General features: G+C 40.8%; 1 protein-coding gene across 1 annotated transcript in view; it reads left to right on the top strand.

The window, feature by feature from the left end:
- tle2b (TLE family member 2, transcriptional corepressor b) overlaps positions 1 to 23151 on the top strand; it is an 85239-nt gene that overhangs the window by 25693 nt on the left and 36395 nt on the right. The window contains exon 4 of the mRNA XM_073476733.1: positions 7963 to 8007. Coding sequence (XP_073332834.1) covers positions 7963 to 8007 — 45 coding nt within the window. The remainder of the gene's footprint in view (positions 1 to 7962; positions 8008 to 23151) is intronic.

The raw sequence follows: 23151 nt of genomic DNA, 5'->3' as shown, positions 1-23151 counted from the left end.
GGCCATCAGTCACAACAATGTTCACTTTATTTGTTTAACTTTCCTCGAGCCCAGGAAAGTGATTTAAAAATCCATGACGTCATCACAATATGAAGTCTATAGGCTGAGCGGGAACTACATGTAGTGGAGCCAGAGGGAGAACCCTGAAGGTTAAAAACTTTTTGGGTGTATGCACCAGGTGAGCATTTCTCACTGGACTGCATGTTTGCTTTGGATATCTAGTTCTTCTATAGTATTAATCTATTGTAACAAATAGGGAATATACAACAGTAACCCAAGCAAATTACTTTCTCACTCTCCTCATTATAAGGTAGCTGAAATTTGTTGTTATACGAGTAGTCTCATTTTCACTGCACTCGTGGATGCACATGTACATATATGATCACATTTCCTGTTGACATTTACATTGTATTCTTCATATTTCACTTGAAAAAATTAAAAAAGAAGTCACATATTAATACACATAGTCTCACTCACACACACACACACACTGTTCTCTCTCCCTGCTCTCTGGGTGGGCAGTGCTGGGTGTTCTTGGTAAGCGACGTCAGCCAGTTGGCTTAGTGCCCCTCTGCCAGGCTTAGCGTGCGCACAGACACACACACACAGACAGACACACACACACACACACACACACGCACACGCACACACACACGCACACACACACACACACACACACACACACACACACACACACACACACACACACACACACACACACACATCCACTACAGGCGCCTCACAATCTGCCCACGATGACAAGAAATCTTACACAGAGTGCTGAATGAGAACGCAGTGACACAACAGAGGGATTATATAAGGCAGGGGGTGTGGGGTAATTGGAGGAAGACAGGATGAACCTATTAAAAAAACTGACTTTTACCCCAAAAAACATACTTTACCACTGCAATTTCAACTGCTCACGCACAGTACAATATCTTAGAATCATAATATTTCTTTCATACTTATGTGTGTGGACTATACTTGAACATGCTTGTCAAGTGTTTGCTTTCAATATAAATGGGACTATGCAGGAGTCATAGTATTACATGCGTACAGTGTAAGATTAAATGTCAGTCATGCATTGTCACCATACTACACTTCCACACATCCAGAGAGTACAGAGCACAGTTGTTAGCACACTACAGTCCAGATCAGACTCCCATGGAGCTTTGTCACCAGAGTGTTGTACAGACTACACAAATAGTACAGTAGTCACTTCACTGCTGTCTAGCCTACACCCACAGGACAACTGCCACCACATTTCAGTCATTTCTCCTTTCTGCCTCTTCAAAGGAAACCCTGACTGGACCAGTTAATTGTGGAACTGAATTGGTTGCACAGTTAAAGGAGCAAATTTATAACTAGAGTGACTTATTTAATACTGTAACTGAGAAGTGTTGTGACTGACCTAGTAGCTTGAGGCTTTCGGCCAGATTACCCATTCAACTCTGAGCTTCTTGTCAGAGGTTGGTGTTTATAGTCCTGAGATTGTAAGACTGGTTTCTGCCTGATAATCACTGCTTTGTTGTATTTAGACTAAACGACTCCGGTTTATGTCTTGGCAAATAAACAGCATTCTGAAGTGTTTTGAGCTGTCCTGAAAGTGATCCTGCAGGGACAATTTAATATTTTTTACCTGTGGTTGTGCTCCAGCTATAGTGGACATGCAACAAGGGGTATTCATACATAATGCAGTGAATAACGCCCTGCTACTTGGAGGATGACTTTGCTTTCCTTGTTTTTCTTTATTGATACCGCACTGGGAAAATTCAGTTAAACCAAATTAATATATTTGATATGTGAGAATCGTGTGAGGCAGCTGGATTCGCGAGAACACATTATCATGTGATCTCCCAAATCTATTTAACCAGGCTTCAAGCTATGTGATTGTGACCGAACACATGGGCGCACACTGCGGCTGTGGGTTTAGGTGTGACAACCAGTGAGAGAAGCAGCTGAACGTTTGAAAACAACAATAACAGCTCATGAAGAGATTAGCTTGGATACTGCTAGCATCAGTTATATCAGAACTGGAGTATATTTCATTAAAAGTAGAGAAAGGAACAGTAAGGAAGGCTTTTCTTGATGGAAAACATGTTTGAGCTCTTCTCTCAATTAGCTTCGGTAGGAGTTTGATTTACCAACGGGCTCTGCTGGTAGAAACTCTCTGCTACTGTTGATCTGATTGATTGAAGTTAGCAAAGGTGATGGACAGATGGTTTGTCCAATCCCCTACCAAGTATGTTTTTGACGGTGAATGCTCTTTTCTAAACAGTTTCTGGCAGCACCCTCGCAGATGGTTCTGTGTAACAAAATGTTGTTTTGTTGTTGCAGGTGAACCTAAGTTAAACTACAACTGTTTAATCCTGAGTAATGTGTGTATAACGTACACTATTTCCTTCTGAAATGTAGTGAAGAAGTAGAAAGTAGCAGACTGTAGACATACTCAAGTAAAGTACCACAACCCAAGAATACAATAACTAACAAAACTTTAATTCCTGATGGCTGTGGAATGCATCGACGTGAATCACATTTTAAATTCAAAATTAATCAGTATCAATGAAACTTGACAGAAGGGAACTGAAATCCTTTTTATTGAGTTTACTGATGCTCAGAAATGCACAGTGGCAGCATCAAAGCTCCTTAAATTTTACTGTCGCTGCAGAGCAACATTCCCATCATACCTTTAATGCATTCCTTCCATATTGTCGTACTGTTTACATCCAGTCATCCAGTCATCTGCTTCATTTTAGTCCAGAGTAGAGAGCTCTTGCTGAGGCCGCCTGCTGAAATGTTACTTGCAAGGTTGTATTCAAATACTGAGGCCCTGGTTGATGCACTCAGCTGTTTGTGTAGCGAGGGAAAAAAGTGAAATACGAAATTAAAAGAGGATTTTAGAGAGGGGAGAATGAAAGGGGAGCGAGTGAAAAAGAGAAACCGAGTGTAATGACAGAGAGGTGGAGAGGCTGATGTGAGAGATGGAGGGAGAATTAATAAGGAGAGAAAGACGAGAATTGAGTTAAAAAGATGGGGAGGGCCGAGGTGAGGTGTAATGATGGAGAGGTGACGAGAGAGGCTGATGAGAGATGGAGGGAGAGAGAGGGAGAACAAAGAGAGATGTCACATATCTTTCATGTCGAGAGGGCTGGAGGAGAGGCAGACATGGAAACACAAAGAGCCAGCTGAAGTATATGTGTGTGTGTGTGTGTGTGTGTGTGTGTGTGTGTGTGTGTGTGTATGTATGTGTGTACTTTCATTTCTTACGTGTGCATATTAAATGTGAAAGAGATTCCATGCATTGATTGTTTATGCTGTTGTGTGCGTGAAAACGCATTTTTGCTGTGTGTCAGTCTGTCCATGAGAGAAATAAAAAAGAGCTAAATACACAGCGGAGGTGATCTCACCGGGGGAGAGAAAGGAGAGAATATAGATATAGCTCTCGACAAGGACGAGAGAGAGCAAATATCCAAAGTGAGCAAGCCAAGCAGAAAATGGCAATAGAGAAAAAGAGAGCATGAAATGGAAAGAGAACATAAAGGAGAAATATGATTGATAGAAATGACTTATAGGAGAAAGAATGAGAGAGTAGAAAAGAAACGGGGTGTAAAGGACAGAGGCGAAAGAAAATGATACAGCAGATAGATAAAAACAAGGGGAGATAAAAGACAGACAGAGCAATAGGGAGAGGATAGGGTAAAGAGGTTAAAAAAAGAGAAGGATAATTGGCAAGAAAGACAGTAAAGGTTCTGAGAGGAGAGAGGGGGAGAGAAAGCACAGGAGGAAGAAGGTGACAGAGCAGAGGCAGGACAAGAGGGTGACAACATAGGAACAGCACAAAGTAAAGCTTGGATGGATGGATGGATAGATTGAGAGATGGAGAGATAGATGGTCATGTCAGAGACGGAGTAATACTTCCTGCTACGCTGCAGTCTGTATAAAGACAGACAAGTCCTGAAGCCATTATTTGACAAAATTGACTGTGTCAATTTTAGAGAGAGATCATGGTCATGGTTTAAGTGTTCAGTCCGTCTACTCTAGCCTCCTTTCTGAAATGTTTTGCGATACTATAATCACTCTACACCTGCCATTGATAGCGACAAATTAGTAATAATTCACACAGCCACTAGGAATCTCCGGCAGGTTAGCGGAAGAAATGCACCATTTTTAGTTTTACTTTTCTGATACTGATTCTGATACCTTGACGAAGGGTATCTGCCGACACAAAGTACCGATCCAGTTGTCTTTTTCCTGTTTACTTCCCTGCATGGAACTTGTCGGAATCCGGGGTCATGACAAAAAGCATCCCGTCGGCCTCTGGGAATTTTTGTTTGTGTACAGTATGTATGGCTGTTACTTAGCAAATAACAAACTGAACCAGGTGTTGACTACAACAGAGCACATCTGCTCATGCTGATACCAGAGTTATCTCTCTCTCCATAGCTCTGTGTCAGTGCTAGTTACAATCATAGGCTGGTCACTCAGCGAGAGATGTAAAAAAAAAAAAACACGACGTGGTAAACTCTATCGGCAGGCTTGTTCATTGTGAACAACAAATCTGTTTGGAAGTCGGCAGGAGGAAAGCTAGTTAGCTATTAACTAGTAGCAGGTGGGCGGCAGAGTGAGTCCTGTGGTGCGTTTGGCTAACGGAGCTAAACGCACAGCAGGACTGAGAGTTTCCTTTTAGAGGAACACAAAGTGTTACACAGTAAACTGCAGATCAGTGTGACAATACAATTTCACTTCTTTGAGTTTTGATAGGGATTGGCAGGCTAGTTTATAGGTGCATTACCGCCAGCTACTGGATTGCAGTGTAGCAGTAGATTGGCAAAAACAGCAAAACTAAATTCTCTCTATTATTCCCGTTCCTGTAGTAATTAATTAGAAGATTGTGTACTTCCCATGATGTACTTCCTGGCAGATTCCCCAATGTTATATGGTGATTTCTCTTAATTAGTACTGATATCAGCTCCTTTCTTTCTTTGCCAAACCTGTTGCAGTCTATCAGTACATGTTTGAAATGTCCTAGTTTATTACAGTGTGCATAGTTCAGCCAAATGCTTGCCTTCTGTGGAGTGTCTGGATAACAACACGTTTACAGTAAATAAATGTAGTCAAGAACTTCAGCTTAGTGCAGTTTTGTAGTAAAAGTACTTTGAATATTAATACTTTCAATGAACAACTAAAGATGATGATAACAAAGTGAAGAAGCAACATTTTGATTTCGGAAGAGTTTACGTTCACTTCAGGAGGGTTAAAATTGTTTTTTTTGGACGGTGGTGAAAAAAAACTTTGTCTGGAGCCCATTTGGAATTGGATTTTTAAAAGGTAACATGTTGTCATTTTCAACAATTTGTAAAATAAGTTCTTTCACAATACAAAACTCAACAAACTCTCTCAGACCCAAATGTAAAAAAGTGACATTGCCACTGAAGCAGCAAAATAATGTCAGAGCATGTCACAGCCTCAGGGTGAAGCAGTGAAACAACACATGAAACTGTACTGAACTCTTTCAAGATGTGCCTTCATGATTTTTATTTGATCTTTTGTTATTTTATAGGTCTCACTGTATAATCCATAGCATTTGTTTTCTCCTTTTTTTTATTTTGAATTATTACACTTTCTATTCAGCGTCAACCTTGTACAATGTGACCCGGTAGTGCAGTACTTAATTATGTTCCAGCCAATAAAGCAAATTTGAATTTAGATAGGGAGGTGCATACATGAGTAGAAACAGACAGACGAAGATAGCAAGTGAGTAAAATGAGACAGGAAATAGAGAGATAGACTGAAATGGAGAGCGAAAGAACATCTGACAGCTAGAAAAAAAGAATAGCTAGAGAGAGTAGGAGGGGTAATGTAAAAGGCAGACTGACAGCCTCTGAAAGGTAGAGATAGGTGTGAGAGGGAGGGGCTGAATGAGGTGTGGAATGAATGGAAAAAGAGAGAGAAGAGAGTGATAGAGCGAAAATGGGCAAGAGAATACAGAGAGGAAGAGAAAGAGCGTAGTGTCTCGCTCTCATCAGTCAGAGCGTTGCTCATCCGGCGGCAGAAGCTGCCTTTGTCACCATGACGGATCCTCGCTGTCTCTATGCCGCTCGCCACCAACAACATTACAGCACATTACTGATGTACACACATACACACACCCACGGAAACACACACAGGGGAGAGAGAACAACACACTTAACAAGCACTCGCATGCGTGCAGAGGTGTTAGCACAAGGTTTTTAGCAAGCACACACACACAGGTATATTTAATGTGCTGGTGTCATATATATATAAAGACATGCACACACACAAACACACAGACATTCAGATAGGAGCATGACATGACATGCTGGGCATATATATGCTGTGTTACTGATGTTATGATCTGGATATGTTATCTGGAATATATCTACAACTAATGACTATTTTAATTAATAATTTTTCTGCTTGTTTTGTCCAACAGTTCAAAAATCACATTTGAGAAACAGGAACCAGTAAACTTGAGTTTTTTGCTAAAGGACTTGACTCAGGTTTTCACTGCCCAGTTTCATCATTGTTTCAGCTCTGACAGAAATGTGCTTTATTGCACTTTTAACCAAACCCGACAGTAATGTCACACTGTCCTTGTTTACACCTGTACATTACTGCAGGGATGTGAAAAGCTAGATTACTGGCCTGTTTGATAGCATTTAGATTGCTCTTAACAAAGGAATACCTGCATTTTTTTTTTTTACAAGAAGAAGATTTCTTTTAAACATCACAGTGAGTGTCTTCATAAAAAGCTCAGGGTAAAATTGTGTTTCTGTTATGGGAAAAGCAAGCAACATTTTTTTATCAGAACTGTATTATTGTAATAATTTATACATGCATGCAAATTTATCTTTTTAAATGTTAGATTCAGTGTTCCTATCGGGGTGTGATTTGTCTGATTCGGGTTTTCACAGACGCCACTGCAGCTTGTATTTTCTAGCTTGTAAGTTGTTTGGTCTTCCTCATACAACCCTAGAATGGAACATTATTTGTGTTCTTTACATTTGCAAATGATGCAGACAAATTATGTATGTCATTCCTCGTACTGACAGTTTCTTTGGTGAAGTACTTTTAAAGTTGTTGCACCCTCATCTTAGTGTGAGCTGCATTTGATAAGTATGTAAGATCATAAAAATAGGATTAAGGACTATTTGACCACTGAATGTCCTGTTATTAGACACTAGTAAATTTGACTTGATGTTATTTGCTGCTTGTTTTAAGTCTGTTGCTTGTTTCTTTCTTTTAGCAGAAATTTTATGTTGTTTGTTCTTTCAATGTGCTGCTGTCTTGGTCAGGCCCCCCTTGTAAAAGAGATTTTGAATCTCAATGGGAGTATCCCTGGTAAAATAAAGGTTAAATAAAAGTAAAACTACATGAAAATTGAAATGCCTTCCGCATGCATTTATGTCTTCCATTAACATGTGTCTTTCCTTGCACGGATAAGAAAGCCATGTGCAGATCCAGGTGTAAATGGGATCTATGCTACTACAGCTGTAGACTCATACTGTAGGAACACACTTATCAAACACAAATGCAGAAGAACAGTACAGACATACACACACATTTAGACACAGGAACACAGTCTTATTATTCTTGTAGCCACCGTATACAGTATATTGTACAGTGTAGGTCTTCTTTGGCACACAAACACAATATGCAGCACACATACGCATAAATTCATGCTCATTTAGCCGCCATGCATAGACATACAGAGACACAAATATCTCATTATCTATACACAGTCACACACACATGCACGCTTAAGCTTGAACTATACATTCACACACTCTTTCTTCTCTTGTTTTCATGAAAAACACAGAGACAAACAGCCGCATATGCAGCTACACTGAGCAACAGATGTTCAATGAGTTGACTGAACGTTAACGTGTGCTGTGTGTAAAACCCTAACGAAAGCTCTGTTGTTTGTGTTTGTCTCCACAGTACTATGAAATGTCCTACGGTCTCAACATTGAGATGCACAAACAGGTAAGAAAGACTATTTAGTTTTTTTTGTTTTTTCCTTCTCTTGCTTTCTATAGTGAGTAGGCGGAAGGAGGTCAATGTGGTATTTTACACTCACAAACATTGTATGCCACTGTGTCATCTTGTGTGGGTGGCTTTGTAATATATTTTCTCATAGCTGTCCTCTTTTATATTTAGTATTTACGCTAGGTGACATCCATATATGTGTTGTTTCCCTTTCTGTTTCGTTCTGCTACATTTTAAGAATCCCTTTAAAACCTTGGCCCGGGGCTTCAGATGAAAAATAGCCTCTTGGCGAATTCTGGCCATTTTTTACAAAGTGTTTTTGTTTTGTATTTTCACTGTCCCTTCTTAAATAAGCTAAACAAACAAAAAAAGATTAACAAATTATTAGAATCATCTTTTATTAAATGCTGCCAAGTGCAACACCACTACAAAGTCTAATTTCAAAACGCACTACAGCAATATCTTCTTATGTGTTTTTCTATTTTTCTGGTCAGTCAGCGTGTACTGTGTTTGCAGGAAAAAACTGGATCTATTCCATTAAAATTAATAACGTTTTTTGGTAAAGAAGGCTTGTTTTTTCCCTTTCTTTTATTTGGTAGACTAATAATGAGTGAGCAGGAGCAACAAGTGGTTTCAACACTGAGCAACGGATGGTTGATTTTACTCGTTTTAATCTGGGTCACTGCACAACACTGTACTTTCAGTCTCCATATGTAATCTAAACGCAAGTACTGCTGCATGAAACAAGAAGTTAAAAAAAAAACAGCAGAGTGTTTTTCCTGCACAGGTATCATGGTATCCCTATTGACTTATTTTTTTGTGTGGACAGTGTCTTTTTTTGTTATTATCAAGCAAGTGACGGCTGTTGTAGGTAAGAGAGGAAACAATTACTAAAGTGAGAATCAGGCAAGGCAAAGACAAATGTATTCATATTGCACCATTCCGACACAAGGCCATTCAAAGTGCTCTACAAGGGCATAGAAATACATTAAGATAAGACATTAAGAAAAAAATTCAAATAAGCATTTAAAAGACAAGACAAAACAAAACAATGCAACTTATGAAGACAATAAAACAAAAGCAAAAAAATGAATAGTTATAGATTAAAAAGTGGTTATGTGTTGGAAAGCCATAGTTAACAGTAATGTTTTGAGCCCTGATTTGAGTTCAGGATTTTGTTCCCGTTTTGTTTCACCTTGCTTAGTTTTGATCCTAGAAACACAGAGTAAACCTGTCCCAGATGACCTGAGGGGAACCAGAGAATAATAAGACTATTAAATTGGCTGCTGCAGACCATAGAAATGGCAAATGTTTAACAGAACTGGTGGTGACAGACTGAGGCTAACTGACACTAGATGTCGACAAGGCCTAGCTTTTATCTGCAGCATGGGATAGTGATCTAATCACCTTCTCGATCACTCTTCTCAACCATGTAAAGACTAAAATACCAGGTAGGAAGCAATAAAAGAAGGTCAGTGTAGAGTGTGCATCATTTCACTTTATGCTCATTGAGATCCAGTATTCTTGAATGAAAATGTGTTTCTGATGAGCAGCGTGTGCTCTCAGGAGCCGGTGACTGCTTGTCAGTTTCCACACTTGCTGCTAATTTGCTGTCTGGGTCACACTGCAGGAGAGGAAGACAGTCAAATTAAAGACAGACAGGGAGACAGGGAGACAGGTAGCAGACATGAGATATGTTCCTCCGTGTTGACAGACCTCCGTACAGATGGACACAATCATTACCAAGTTGAATGGCACCTTCCTTTAAGGTGACTGCCTGTGTATCCCACTGTCTCTTAATCTTTCTATCTGTCATGCTAACTGGTTCTATACCATGGCACAGTCTTCTTTTCACATTTTACAATAAGTACCCAGCATGCCTTGCATATGTATTTAGACAGCAGCTCATTGTTTGAAACAATCTCTGAAAACGCCTTCAAATGAAAGCCTCTGCACTTTAACCTCATAATCATTTTGTCATTTCACTGGCAGGGTAATTATAGCACAGAGACATCAAACAGTTGGTTTCTGTCCAAATACTTGCAGTGCAGTGTACATACTTACTCCAGTACTGGCTGAAGTTATGTCCAATGGTTGAAGTTAGACATGATGCAAGTTTTTGAGCCAATCGGGGCATACTTTAATGATAGGCATCAGATCTATTGAATACTAAATCCAGATCATTTGTTCTTGTGCTCCAGGTAAAGGTGCTGTCAAAATTGCCTTAATACTCTATATTCTGTTTAAACACTGATACGTGTTACCTTCATTCACCTTTGTCTGATTGACATGAACAATTATATACTGTAGCAGACAACAGTTTCCACATGGCAGCAAGTATCTCTTTTCTATTGTTTCTTAAAACTTTACAGGTTTGCATTTGTAGAGCCTGACTGATGTATTGGTTGGGCCAAACTGTGCGCTGATTTGCTTGTCACCAATATATATAGAACAATTCTATTAATGCAGGCCTAAGGCAATGCAGTGGAAATTAATGCATATCTTTTAACACATGCAGCAACAACTTCCCATCATTGATGTTTATAAGAAGAAATTTCAATGTGTCAAAGTCTGTTACCAAGTCAAATAATATTGCTTTCCTGTTACAATTGTATTTCCTTCAATGCCACCCAGCAGTGGTTAAGGTCATTAGATGGCACACTAATCAATGGGAAACGGACTTCATAATGTATATATATACTTCTTAAATGTATATATTTAATCATCAGAATATTTTGTGGTATTTTTAAAATTAATGACAAAATTGAACATCAAAAACGTTTTATTTATTTATTGTCAATGACTTCTCGCGGCCCACCTGCAGTACCTTCACGGCCCACCAGTGGGCTGCGGCTCACACTTTGGGAATCACCAATGTCAGGTAATATTTAACTTAAAAGAGAACAAGATAAAAATATGTCAGCACAACCATTATAGCTCCGAATTGCCTTTGTTTGTTTTTCTGCCCCAAATTGAACCTATTTTTAAAATGCTGTGTTCGAACTGAACAACTGAAATTGCTTGCGAATGGTCCCCTTTGCTCTCCATGTTTTATTCTGCATTCTTCCAAGATTCTAATTCAACTCTCTTCTCATGGTCCAAAAATGTGAACCACATTTGAGAGCAGGAAACCTCAGTGGGACTTTATGTCGGAGTTGTTGCGCTATTAAAAGGAATAAAAAAAAGACACGTGAACAATAAAAGTGACTGATGGATGGGATAGATTGATTTCTAAACTCCCATGGCAAACACAACTATTAATGGAGCAGTAATCAGAAAGAGGGGGGAGAGACAAAATGAGAGAGAGAGACTAGAGAAAAAGGACAGAGTGTAGGAAGGCTACTTTAAAAGTGCAGTTTTACAAGCTACCAATCATTTCATACTGAAATAAGTTGAACTACGGTACAGATACACTCAGGATTAATTTCAAGTTATTGTGAAATAGAAGTGCTACTGTATTTTGTAAAAATAGTGATTAGGTCTCCACCTGTAGTCATTTATCTCAAGATAAAATGGCAGAAGCACTATCCTCTTTTAAAAAATCTATTTGGGCTATGCAGCCAAACAAAATACAGAGAAAGTCTTGCTTTTTTGACAGACATGAAGAGTAACTATTACCCAATAGTATAGACATAGGAATGGATAAAGAGAGATGGAATGAAAGACGTAGGCAGAGAAGAGAGAAAGAAAGAGAGAGAGATACTTGGCAACAAAGCCGGGCAGAACTGGACTGTCGCCTCTTGTCACCAAAAAGGAGAAATGGACTGGGGTGCTGGCTGCACCTCTGAGAGATGGACAGAGAAGGAGGAGGAGGAGGAGGGGGAAGAGGGGATAGGTGGGAAAGATGACAGAGGGAGGCAAAGGAGAGGAGAGTGTGGAAAACAGGAAGAAAGGAAGAAGAGAGGGAGGGTAAAGGAGCTTGTGGTGGAGATGACAGAAGGAGACCAAAGGCGAATGTGACTAAAAAAGAGAGAGATAAATGAAGAGGGAGAGGTCTGGTGTCAGGAACTGGTGAACAAGGCTCTGAGAAGAGTGAGGAATATGAGAGATAGAAAAGGTAGAAAAAAAAGTAGCTGTTTGAGCAACGGGGAGAAAAAAAAATGTGATTCAGAGAGAAAAACAAGAGAGCTGGTAAAAAGGTTTAACAGAAGAGGTGGTAGGCGTGCCAGTGAGAGAGAAATAAGAGCCAGGTAGTAAAAGAGAACGTACAGTAGCTCAGATAGAAAAGGAAACAGAAGTGGAGATTGATAGAAATAGAATATAAAGAAGAAGGAATAGAGAGAGAGAGTGTGTCATTGAATATAGAATGAAGGATCTGGTATAAAAAAAGACTATCAAAAAGAGACACCGAGATAGAAAAAAGAGATAGCAAAAGGAATTTGAGAGAAAAAGATAGCGGACGAGGATGAAACACAAAAGGAGAGGTTGCAGAGAAGATGGTATTACAAAGGCAGAGGAGAGGGAAAAGTGAGTGGGATAGTTTTAAAAAAAGTCAGAGTAAGATAATTTAGAAAAATTAGGACTTTGAACATACAAGAAGAGAGAGCACAGGAGAAAAAAGGCAGTTAAGAGAGTAAGGGAGATAGAGGAATGGGGGAAAAAGAAAGCGAGAGAGATGGCAGGGAGAACTAACGTTGGAAAAAAAGTGTGAGAGCCGGGATGAGAAGAAAAGAGGGGATGGAGATTAATTGAACGGATGAAAGAGGAGAGGGTAAACAGGAAGGATGGAGCCTTAGAAGAGACAGATAAAGACCTCAGAGAACAGATGAGGGGGAGAAAAGAGATGGAGATGAAAATTAGAGCCAAGAAAAGAAAAGCAACGGAGGGAAGAGGAAAGACAGGGGGAGGGCAGTGGAGAGAAAGATGGAGATAGGGATAGAGAGAGAGAGAGAGAGAGAGAGAGAGAGAGAGAGACATCAAGTGAGGGAGGGGAGCTTTGAGCCGCAGTGAGAAATAATGAATCATGAATAGATTTAACAGTATCTGCTCTTATTTCCTCTCCTCCTCCTCCTCCTCTTTCTCCCCCTCCAGCTTCCTCCCAACATCCTGTCGAGATCACTGCTATTGCCTCTCTTCCCTCTCTCTTCTAGCACACGCTCTGTCATTATCAGTGGCAGGGCCATCTCATGTCCCGGCATTAATAGAGCTGTAACAGTCATCCCATGCCTTCCTACCCTTCCTTTGAGCTCCCTCTTTTGCCCCCCCTTCGCTCTTTACATTTCACCCTCCCTCCTCTCTCTTTCACTATCTTTATCTCCCTCGTTTTCATTTTATTACTCTCCTTTCTTCTTCGCTTCTTCTCTCTGCGTCTCTTTCTCAGATGATTGTATCTGAACTATATGAAGGCACAGAAAAGATAACATCTCCCCCCTCCTCCTCCTCCTCCTCCTCTAAGCTGTATGGATGCATTGAAGCACGAGCACATGCACGCACACGCTGTCACATTATCTCACTCAGCTCACTTCCATTATCATATCATATCATATATATACTGGCTGTATCCCCCGGAGGAGCGATGGAGGCTATAAGGACTTTACACTGCTCTCTGTGGTTGTTCTATATTCATTGATATAGCACTTCTGGGGCCTGGATAGTTATTGCCTGTATCCTCCGCTACATGTAGACGCTCCACATGTATATTCAGTGACTTTGTAATTCAGTCATATCCTATGGACTCACAGTGGTTGGCTCAGGGCAACTTCTAGATATGATGCTGGGCTGTATGTGTTGGTGTAAGGTGTGTGCGGTGAATGGCTTGAAGCAGGTTTTGTATTAACAGCTGATTCTAGCAGCAGGACAACAGGATGATGGCGGGAGGTGAAGAAGAAAAGACGCTTTGTTAGACTTGTGTGTCCTGCAAGAGCTTGTGACCAGAGCGCAGCCAAGGAAAATGTGAAAATATGGAAGGCAGGAAGTGAATGAAATATGCCTTTCCTTCCATCAGCAGATAGCTTCAAAGGGCCATTAAACAAAGCACAGCACTGCTCAGAGTCCAAAATATTGGTTCAGAACCTGCCCCAACTTAAAGTGCGGTCGTGCATAAAAGTAATTTCCAGCAAACAAAGCAAACTTGATGCAATGGGGCCCGAGGATAGTCAGACCAGGCTGAATAGTATGATGGACTTTGATCAGAAACTGATAGTGAGTCCATACAACATTAGAACAGATCAGATTAGACTCGACATAATTTAGACCTGCTGGACAGACTCAAGTCAGACACTTAAAATGTTTAAAGGAAGGATACAGCTATGCCTCACTAAATTCTTTTAAATCTGTGTAAATTAAGTTAACATAGGTTTACACCACAAGGAGTAGAAGTAGTGACTCTGATAATTCCCATTGTCAGGGGAATCGGTTTAGAGCGGCTGCGTGTTTTAATATTTGGTATTCTACACATCCATAGATGTGACATTTTCTTTACTCTCTCCAGTTAGTTTTGTGCCACCTGTTTGAGCGAGACAACTTACCCTACTATAAATTTTATTGGTACAAAAAGTTTTGTGACATTACGTCATTCCCAGTACAGCTCCACCCAGCTTCAGCCTCACTAGAGACCAAATCAGCTAGAGTAATTAAAAGCACCGGTGTGGATGTGCAGGGCCTATAATTCTTGGTTAAAATGAAAGCAGAAGTGATATCAAACTACAATATGTTTTGTTCCAGCATATTTTAATGAAAGGAAAGAAATTATGCCTTGCTGTCCACTCGGGTTGCATCGTTTACAGTGACACTGAATGTTCTCAGGCAATAAACAACCAACAGTTTGTATGTACTGGACATGTATGATGCAAACTATTTTGCTTCATGTTCTTGCAAACGGAAACTACGTTGGAGCTGTAAATGGCAACATTTCTCTTTCCTCTGTCATGCAGTGAAATGTGTATTTTGTCATACACACATATATTCTGCATCTTCACAGTTGCAGTATGGTAATGGCTAATTTTATCAGTAGGGCCCATTATTTCTTGATAGTGTCCCCCAGTAGACCCCTGGAGCCAGCAGGGAAGCTACTGTGGCAGCATTTCAATAACAGCCTAGGTAAGTGTTTCTAAACGACTGGGTTGGGACCTGACAGTGCATCACAAAAAAGATGACTGTAAGGGTTCATCCTCACACTGTTACTGCAGGTAAGGCCCACTGCCTATCAGAAATAAACACATTTTGGTGTCTAAATTTTACCCGGAAAGGGAACAGCATTGCTAAAAAATGGCCTCAGCTAATGTTACATCATTTGTTTATTCTCCTCCTCAGCAGTCGCTGCACAATCATATCACTGGAACCAGGAAAATCCTCCGATTTGGATGACTCACTGATGCGTTTTTATTATGATTATGCATGTACAACCATTACAGCTTTTAGGTGTGTATAAATGCCTCCCTGATTTATTTAGAAATTGATATACTAAGGAACCAAGTAGCAGCCTGTCTGAGTCAGGACTGCGTGGTTGCTGATTGAAATACTGTCGACTCAAAGGTTAAAATCCTTCAAAGTTGTGCTTTTTACATAAGGTTCCACATTGAGCTGTGACACCAATTTATGTGTGCGGGAGAAACACTTGATGTTAGGTTGCTCGAATTGTTGCATATTTGTTTGCTTTTTAGTAGTCTGATACAGCAGGATGCTAGGCAACAAGGCTCCTGGGCAGCGACGGTGCCTAATGAGAGATTAGACAGCAAGAACCTGGAGGGGCCTGTGTGTGTGAAAGCAGGGTCACAACTGGATCTTTATAATAGATTGACGCAAACTTTCTAGGTGGTTAGGACACAAACAAACTGATCATGTATTGGAGGATGAGAACAGAGTGCTTATATCTCAGATACTTTTATATTGCTTTTCAGTTAAACTCACAATAATAGAGCAAGCAGAAGCCACTTGAACTCTATACTAACTTCTATTAATACTCACGACAGCTGTACAGTATATAAAGAAAGGTGTCCAAATGACAAAAAAAAACATGAAAACCTACACCACTTCAAGTAAGAAATGTTTTTAAGCATCAAATATCTGAATGTTGAAAAGCCATCTATGAAATACACTGATCAGCCACAAAATTAAAACCACCTTCCCTTTGTGCAGCCAAAACAGCTCTGACCCATCAAAGCATGGTCATTAGACCGAGAGGGTCATGGTAGATCCAATAAGAACTAAAGTTTAATGCCAAATTTGAAGGTCAAATTTAGTTTACTAACAATGTTACCGCTGTACTGTTCAGCCCACTTGACATTTTCAACATAAGTCTGTCTCACTTATTATAATCTTGCAGTGATGTCCACAATTGGGCTGTCTTGTTATTCTTATATTCATCTCTCTTACACATTGCCATGTTTTTGCACACGTTACTTAATCTTTTGCAAGATTAAAGTCATTGTTCCATAACTGTCATAAGTACTCTACATCGACATTACCCTCTTGATATGGTAAAAAAAAACCCAACCTATTTTGATTATTTTGACAGATATTTTGATTGCAATGTGATCCATGCTTAGCTGGAATGGTAATTTTTGCATCACAGTTTTTAATTCTACTGATAAAATTATCAAAATCACGATCTACTAAACAAACATGTTTTCTAACACTTTGAGAACAGATTTGTAGGCATGACCACAGAAGTTGATTATGAAGCTGATTTGTCGCACATTTTACTTACAAATAATTGCAGCCTCTGTGATTTGGATTTGGCCATATTTGTGCAGCCCTGCCTTTTAAAATATTTTTATCATGAATAAAGCCTCCCTGTATCTGAAAACAAAGAGTTGAAATTTTTTTACCTTTAAATTTGAAATATTTCTAAATGTCCTCCACAACAATAAAAAAAGGCTAACAAGCAGAGAGGTGGCCTTGTGGTGGGAGGGAGCATCCCATTAGTGAAAGGTGTCAGTGTGTGTCGCTGTGTCCTTGAACTGATGGTGAACCTCGAGCCTGTTACTAATTTTGAAGCCATTTAGGATAAAAGCAGCATGAGTTAAAAGCCTAAAAATGACCAGCTCGTGACTGAGTAAGCCAAATATCAAACACCAACACACCACTACACAGTATACACCTGATTGGTAGCCAGATTCCTTACCTTTGCAACACCTTGGCTCCTAACCTACATCGTGTCACTGAAATGAATACTTGGTTTATACTTTCTTTTTTCACTGGGATACAAATGCCAGGCTCACACACCATGGACAGGAAGATATTGTAAGAATCAGTGTTAGCATATATATAGACTATACATACTGTACCAGAATGCTGGATGGAGAGACGACGTGGTTCACACACCAGGCAGGATATTATAGGAAGCTGTGTGTGATAGTCAGGATGCTCGGCAGCCAGACGGTTTCCCCTGTGGACTCCTGAGGACAGATGAAGCAGCTGGCTGTCCTTCCTTCCTGCTCTCTCCTTTCATTTCACCACCACACATGCATGTATGAGGCTGAGGGTGTGTGTGTGTGTGTGTGTGTGTGTGTGTGTGTGTGTGTGTGTGTGTGTGTATTTTTGTGACAGAAAAGAGTCGCCCAGTCTTTTGCGATTTCTGTTATGTTATATAGCAAAAAACATTAACATTATTTGGATTTTAGGAGTCACACAATTAAAGAAACATCTGTGAATCGAGCTGAAAAAGAAATTGAGAAAGGAGAAATCTGAGAGACGGCAACGACTGTGAACAGAGTGAAGAAATAAACTGAGAAAATGAATAAAACAGGAACAGGGACCGAGGAAGATTAAGACAGAGTACAAACAAGCAGGAGAGGGAGATCACATGAGAGACTGTTTATCTGTTTGTGTTGTATAAAAAAGTGTGTGTGTGCATGCGCTTATCCTCCCACCTAATTAGCCCGAGCTGTCTAGCCTTTTTATGCATGTGTTTGTGCACATGTGTGCGAGCGTGCACGCGTTGGTATATTTGGCTGAAGTTGTGACCTGAATCCTCATTTCATCTGGGAGAGAAAGTGAACAAAGGGAGAAAGAAAGTGAGGGAAAGAGTGCAAGCGAGAGATGCCTTCATTTTCAACTCACTGCTTTGGTACGTAATAGGATTGGGCCCCCCCCCTATTTTTTTTTTCTCAATCTCACTCTTTCCATCCCCTCTGCCTCATCTTTTTTCCTCCTTGTCATTCCCACCACCCAGTCAGTCGATAATCCTGCGGTTGTGGTTCACGTTTTTTCTTCTTTTTTTTAAAAAGTGATTTTATTTTAAGGGCAGGATTAGGGCGAGTCTTCATATGTGGGTCAACTAGAACAAGCTTTGGAGAGGTCAAATGACTTTGTGTGTGTGCGTGTGTGTGTTTATGGTATGTTTGCACTCTCTCTGATCGTTGATGTATGCAGTCCCTCTTTGCACATGTTGTAGCATCTGTGCTCTGTATGTGTGCAGCTTTGATCTCTCTCCCTCTCATTCGCTCTCATACTGTGTGTGAATGCCTGTGCATACATGTGTAACAGAGCTCATTTGTGAATAATGAGGCATAGAGAGCAGGATAGAGTGTGATATAACCCTTTAGGAATGATAGGAAATAAGTTAAGTGAAGGAAAAACTGTGAGAAAGAAAAGAGAGAAAGATGAGATGAGAGAGAAAACAAGTGATTAAATTCCCAGGGAGCTAGCCCTTTTAGCGTAATGGCTTTGTCAGTGTGGCAGAAGGGCTCTGAGTAGCTACACACTGTATTGGCTTATCTGAGTGTCTATGTGTGTTTCTGTATGTGCACATGTATGTGATAGTGGTTGCATGTGCCACCATGTTCTGTGACCTGAGCCTGAGTTGGAAAACATTAGATGCTGGTACCCTGATGGAGCAGCAGGTTTTCATCCAGGTATGACTGCTGAACGCACCATGTGAGATCTGTTTGTGTGTAAAGAAAATCATGAGTGAAATAAAGAGGAGCATATGTTCAAGTTGCTATTTCATTTAAATGATAAAATGTTGTGAAGGATGAAAGCTTTTTGCCCAGCTTGTGGCATGGCTATAAAGATGACAGTGTCCAGACTGAAATATTTCACCAACTATGTTATGTTGTACAGATGTTCATGTTCCATAGAGGATGAATCCTACTGACTGTGGTGATCCCCTGAGATTTGCTCTTGTGCTATTCTTCACCGATCCTCCCTGAACTATCTCAATATCTACTCAATGGATTGGTTCAGTGGTTATCACATGATCTCTTGTACTGAATTTGGTGCTCTCCTAACTTTTCCTCTTGTTCCAACATGAGGTTTACATACTGTATTTTGTCTGGACAACTACTGGATTAATTGTCGCAAAGTTTGGTTCAAACATTCAAGTGATCCCTTAACTTTTCATCTCCTTAGAACTTTTAATTTGTTAAATTCTGGTCAACATCTGCTGTACTATGTTTGCTAGTGCTTATTTAGCTTGCTTACATGCTAATCGAAATTTGGGGAATATGGTAAACATAACTTCCAAACCTTGTCTTTGTGAACACGCTAATGCTAACATTACCATAAAGCATGACTTTGCCCAAGTACAGACTTGCAGAACTTCTAGCATGGCTGTAATACTACTCAGTCTTCGTAATGTATATTTTAGTTTCAAACATCAGCTGGTTTTAGAAGTACTTATACCCATAATAGCAACTGCCACCATAGCCAAGGCCATACCATGTGAGTATCTAACAGTGAAGGTGAAATATTGTGGGTGACCATAAAGAGGGAAGGCTCAGTGATATCACAGGTTGTACCACCTGTACTCTTGATCTGATTTACACTGCAGCTGAAGTCACAACAGCAGCTGAATTCAATGAAGATCTCTTTTTTGTTTTAAGAATTTTTTTTTCTTCCCCATTTTGGCTTGGTTAACTTTTTAGTCGTGGATACTGTACCCACATTTACCAGGACATAAAGATACACCATACAATGCTATTTTGGGTAAAAGTCTGATGTTGCTATGGCAGTATGTACCAGTTCAAGCACTGTCTGTTGTGTCCTGCACCACAGTCTGTGCATGCTCCAGTACCCCTCACACACAAACAACAATTAAATGTGTGGCAACACCAAGATTTATTAGCGTTTGTTTGTGTGTATATGGATGTTTGTGTGTGATGTGCACATTTTTGCTTGCATGCATACTGTGCAGCCAGCTTTGCTGCTCTGGCTACTTTGTGTCTGATTGCATTGCGGCCGACATGAGTTTGAAGCCGTATGCAGTCTGTCAATGCAAGCTGGTGAGCTGGCACAGTGTGAATATGACTAATAGCTTAGTGTATAATATAGCCAGAGAGAGAGGAGAGAGAGTTCTAGTTGGTTGTAAAACTACAACCCCAACTGTGAGCTACAGATTTTATGTGTCACAGTCACATGCCCAAGAAAGATTACTTGTGTGTGTGTGTGTGTGTGTGTGTGTGTATTTTTAAAAGTGCATGTGTATTTGTGTGTTACATGTGTATGAACCATACATCTGTATCCTTAGATACAGGCTTATACATGCAATTGTGTGTCACTGACGGTACATGTTGGTATCTATGATAAATATCCACGTGTGTGTGTGTGTGTGTGTGTGTGTGTGTGTGTGTGTGTGTGTGTGTGTGCGCGCGTGCGTGCGTGTGAATGAGAGAGAGAGAGAGAGAGAGCTGTCTGTCTGTATTTTTCATTCTAAATGTTTCTGCTGCCTGGTCTGCTGCCTATCTTGTATTGTTACTGCACTGAAGGTTGAATCTGTGTCTGAGGAAGAGTAAGTGTGTGTGTGTGTGTGTGTGTGCGCATGCACGTGTGTGTGTGTGTGTGTGTGTGCGTGCGTGCGCTTATGTGTGCTTGTTGGTCTCATGCTGGGAGGCTCTGCTTGCTCTGCACACAGCTCTTGTATGTGTGCTCTCCTCTGCTCTGTTTGGATTGGTTTTCTGTGTACCCTTGTTGCTTTTGTGTGTGTGTGTGTGTGTGTGTGTGTGTGTGTGTGTGTGTGTGTGTGCACGACTGTTTGTGGTGGCTTTTGTGTGCGTGTATTTGTATTCACGTGCACAATCCAGAGAGTCCATGTGTGCACGTGTGTGTGCCTTTTAGTGTTTTTGTGTGTGACCGTGTGTGTGTTTCGGTGTTTGTGTGTGCTTTGCTGCTCCCCTTCCTCTCCCTCTCTTTCTCTGTTTCCCTTCCTCTCCTTCCAGAATAGAGGGGCCATCAATCAGAGGCAAGGGGGATAGAGGAAGGGAGGGAGGGGGAGGAGGAGGAGGAGGCGAAGTGGAGGAGAGGAGTTGGCTCAGTGCCAGGGAAGAGGAGCTGGCACGCTGCCCAGAGGAGAGCGAGAGAGAGAGGGCGGAGAGAGGAAAACAAGACTGAGCAAGAAAAGAAAAGAGAGGGAGGGTGGAGGGAGGGAGATTTCTGGGAGAGAAGCAGGGCAGAGAGATAGAGCAAGAGGGAAGGAAAAAAATGAAAGAGAATGAGAAGGAGGGCAGGGAGAGAGAGCAAAAGAGCGCGGCCAAGTGCACTGAGGGAAAACGGAGCACGAGGACAGTGAGAGAGAGACAGAGATATACTGTGGAAGTGGAAAAATGAGCCGGCAGAATAGAGAAAGAAGAAGGCTGATTGCATGGAGAGAAAGAGGAAAGAGAGGAGGAGGTGGTGGGGGATGAAAGAGAGGAAGCAGGAATGGCTGTTTTCATTGAACAGCTCTGTGCCTGCAACCCCAATCAGTGGGTGATTAGTACGTCATTGGCTACAAATATTTACCTTAAACTGTTCACAGAGGGGAGAGCAGTCCAATTAGAAAGCACGGGACACAGATAAGCTCCAGGATTGTGCTTGTGTGTGTGTGTTAGATATATACTAACCCTCTGACTCTTGAAATACATCTGCAGCCGTACACATGCAGTACACAGACACATGAGGCAGTGTAACATGCTCTATGTCCAAAATCACTTAATAGCATGTTCAATCTTTTTTGCTTAAAGTCCCACAGTTTTTTTGATTGTCATTATGTCTAGGTACAAAAAACAATATAATAAAAATTAAAAAAAGACATGTAATAGTAAACAGAATGTAGAAAATAGACAAAAGCTAATAAATAGAACAGAAAAACAATAAATAAGTAATGCTGGAAGACTGGAAGTAGATAATGGGGGCATATTCTGCTGGAAAAAATTATTGATTAACAAATAGTTACTTTTAATTTTCTTTAGATTGGCAAATTGATTAACTGACTAATTTTTAAGCTCTAATTGAGTGTTTTTCAGAATCGGATTCAGAATCGGCTTAACTGGCCGAGTATGTGTACACAAACAATGCGTTTGGCGTACAGTGCTCTGTAACGCCTACCGGAGGGGAGGAGCTTGAACAGTTTGTGTCCGGGGTGTGAGGGGTCTACAGAGATGTCACCTGCCCGTTTCCCTGACCCTGGACAAGTCCTGTATGCAGGGCAGGTCGGCTTGAATTATTTTCCCTGCAGACCTGATTGTCCGTTGCAGTCTGTTCCAGTCCTGTTTGGTTGCAGATCCGAACCAGACAGTGATGCAAGTGCAGAGAACAGACTGTATGATCCTGGTGTGGAACTGGATCAACATCTCTTGAGACAAGTTGAACTTGAACAGAAGTACAACTTCTGCTGGGCCTTTTTCCAGACAGTGTCTATGTAGAGGACCAAGTACTGCCAAGTACTGGGTACCTGTGAAGAAAAAAAAAATAGTGCAAACAAAGGCTACATATATCTGCAAGGCTGTGGCTCGTCTGGCTGCCTTGGCTGGCTTTTTTCATCAGCACCTGTTACGTCACGCATGAACACAACAGCGAGCTAGAGAGCTAGCATGCATGACTAGTGTGTCACAGCAGCAGTCACAGTGCTGGATGGACCGCGGAATACGGTCAAAGGTGTGGCTTCACTAAGTTAAAGAAAAACATGGCAAGGCAAAGTGCAATGCATGTGGGAAGCTCATTAGCTACAAGTCAGCGCATCAAATCTGACGAAACATTTAAGGCAGCATGGCATTGATGTAAACGAGTGTGCCGTGTTTGATGTCTTGCGGTCTCCGAGCCCGAGTGTGTCAGCCTCAGCCAGCGCCGGCACATCTATATCCATGCACAAGCATCTCTATCCATACATCTCAAACATACCCCGTCCCTCTGTTTTTATATATTGACTTTATTTGGTTACAGTTAGGTGCCGTGCAGTGCCACTGAATGCACTTTAGTTCCATAATTTTGAGTGTGGGTTTCCTT

The sequence above is a fragment of the Pagrus major genome, chromosome 11 (assembly GCF_040436345.1).
Source record: "Pagrus major chromosome 11, Pma_NU_1.0".
Taxonomy (NCBI): Eukaryota; Metazoa; Chordata; class Actinopteri; order Spariformes; family Sparidae; genus Pagrus; species Pagrus major.
Note: the sequence above shows the minus strand (reverse complement) of the source record. Positions and strands in the feature narration are given on the sequence as shown.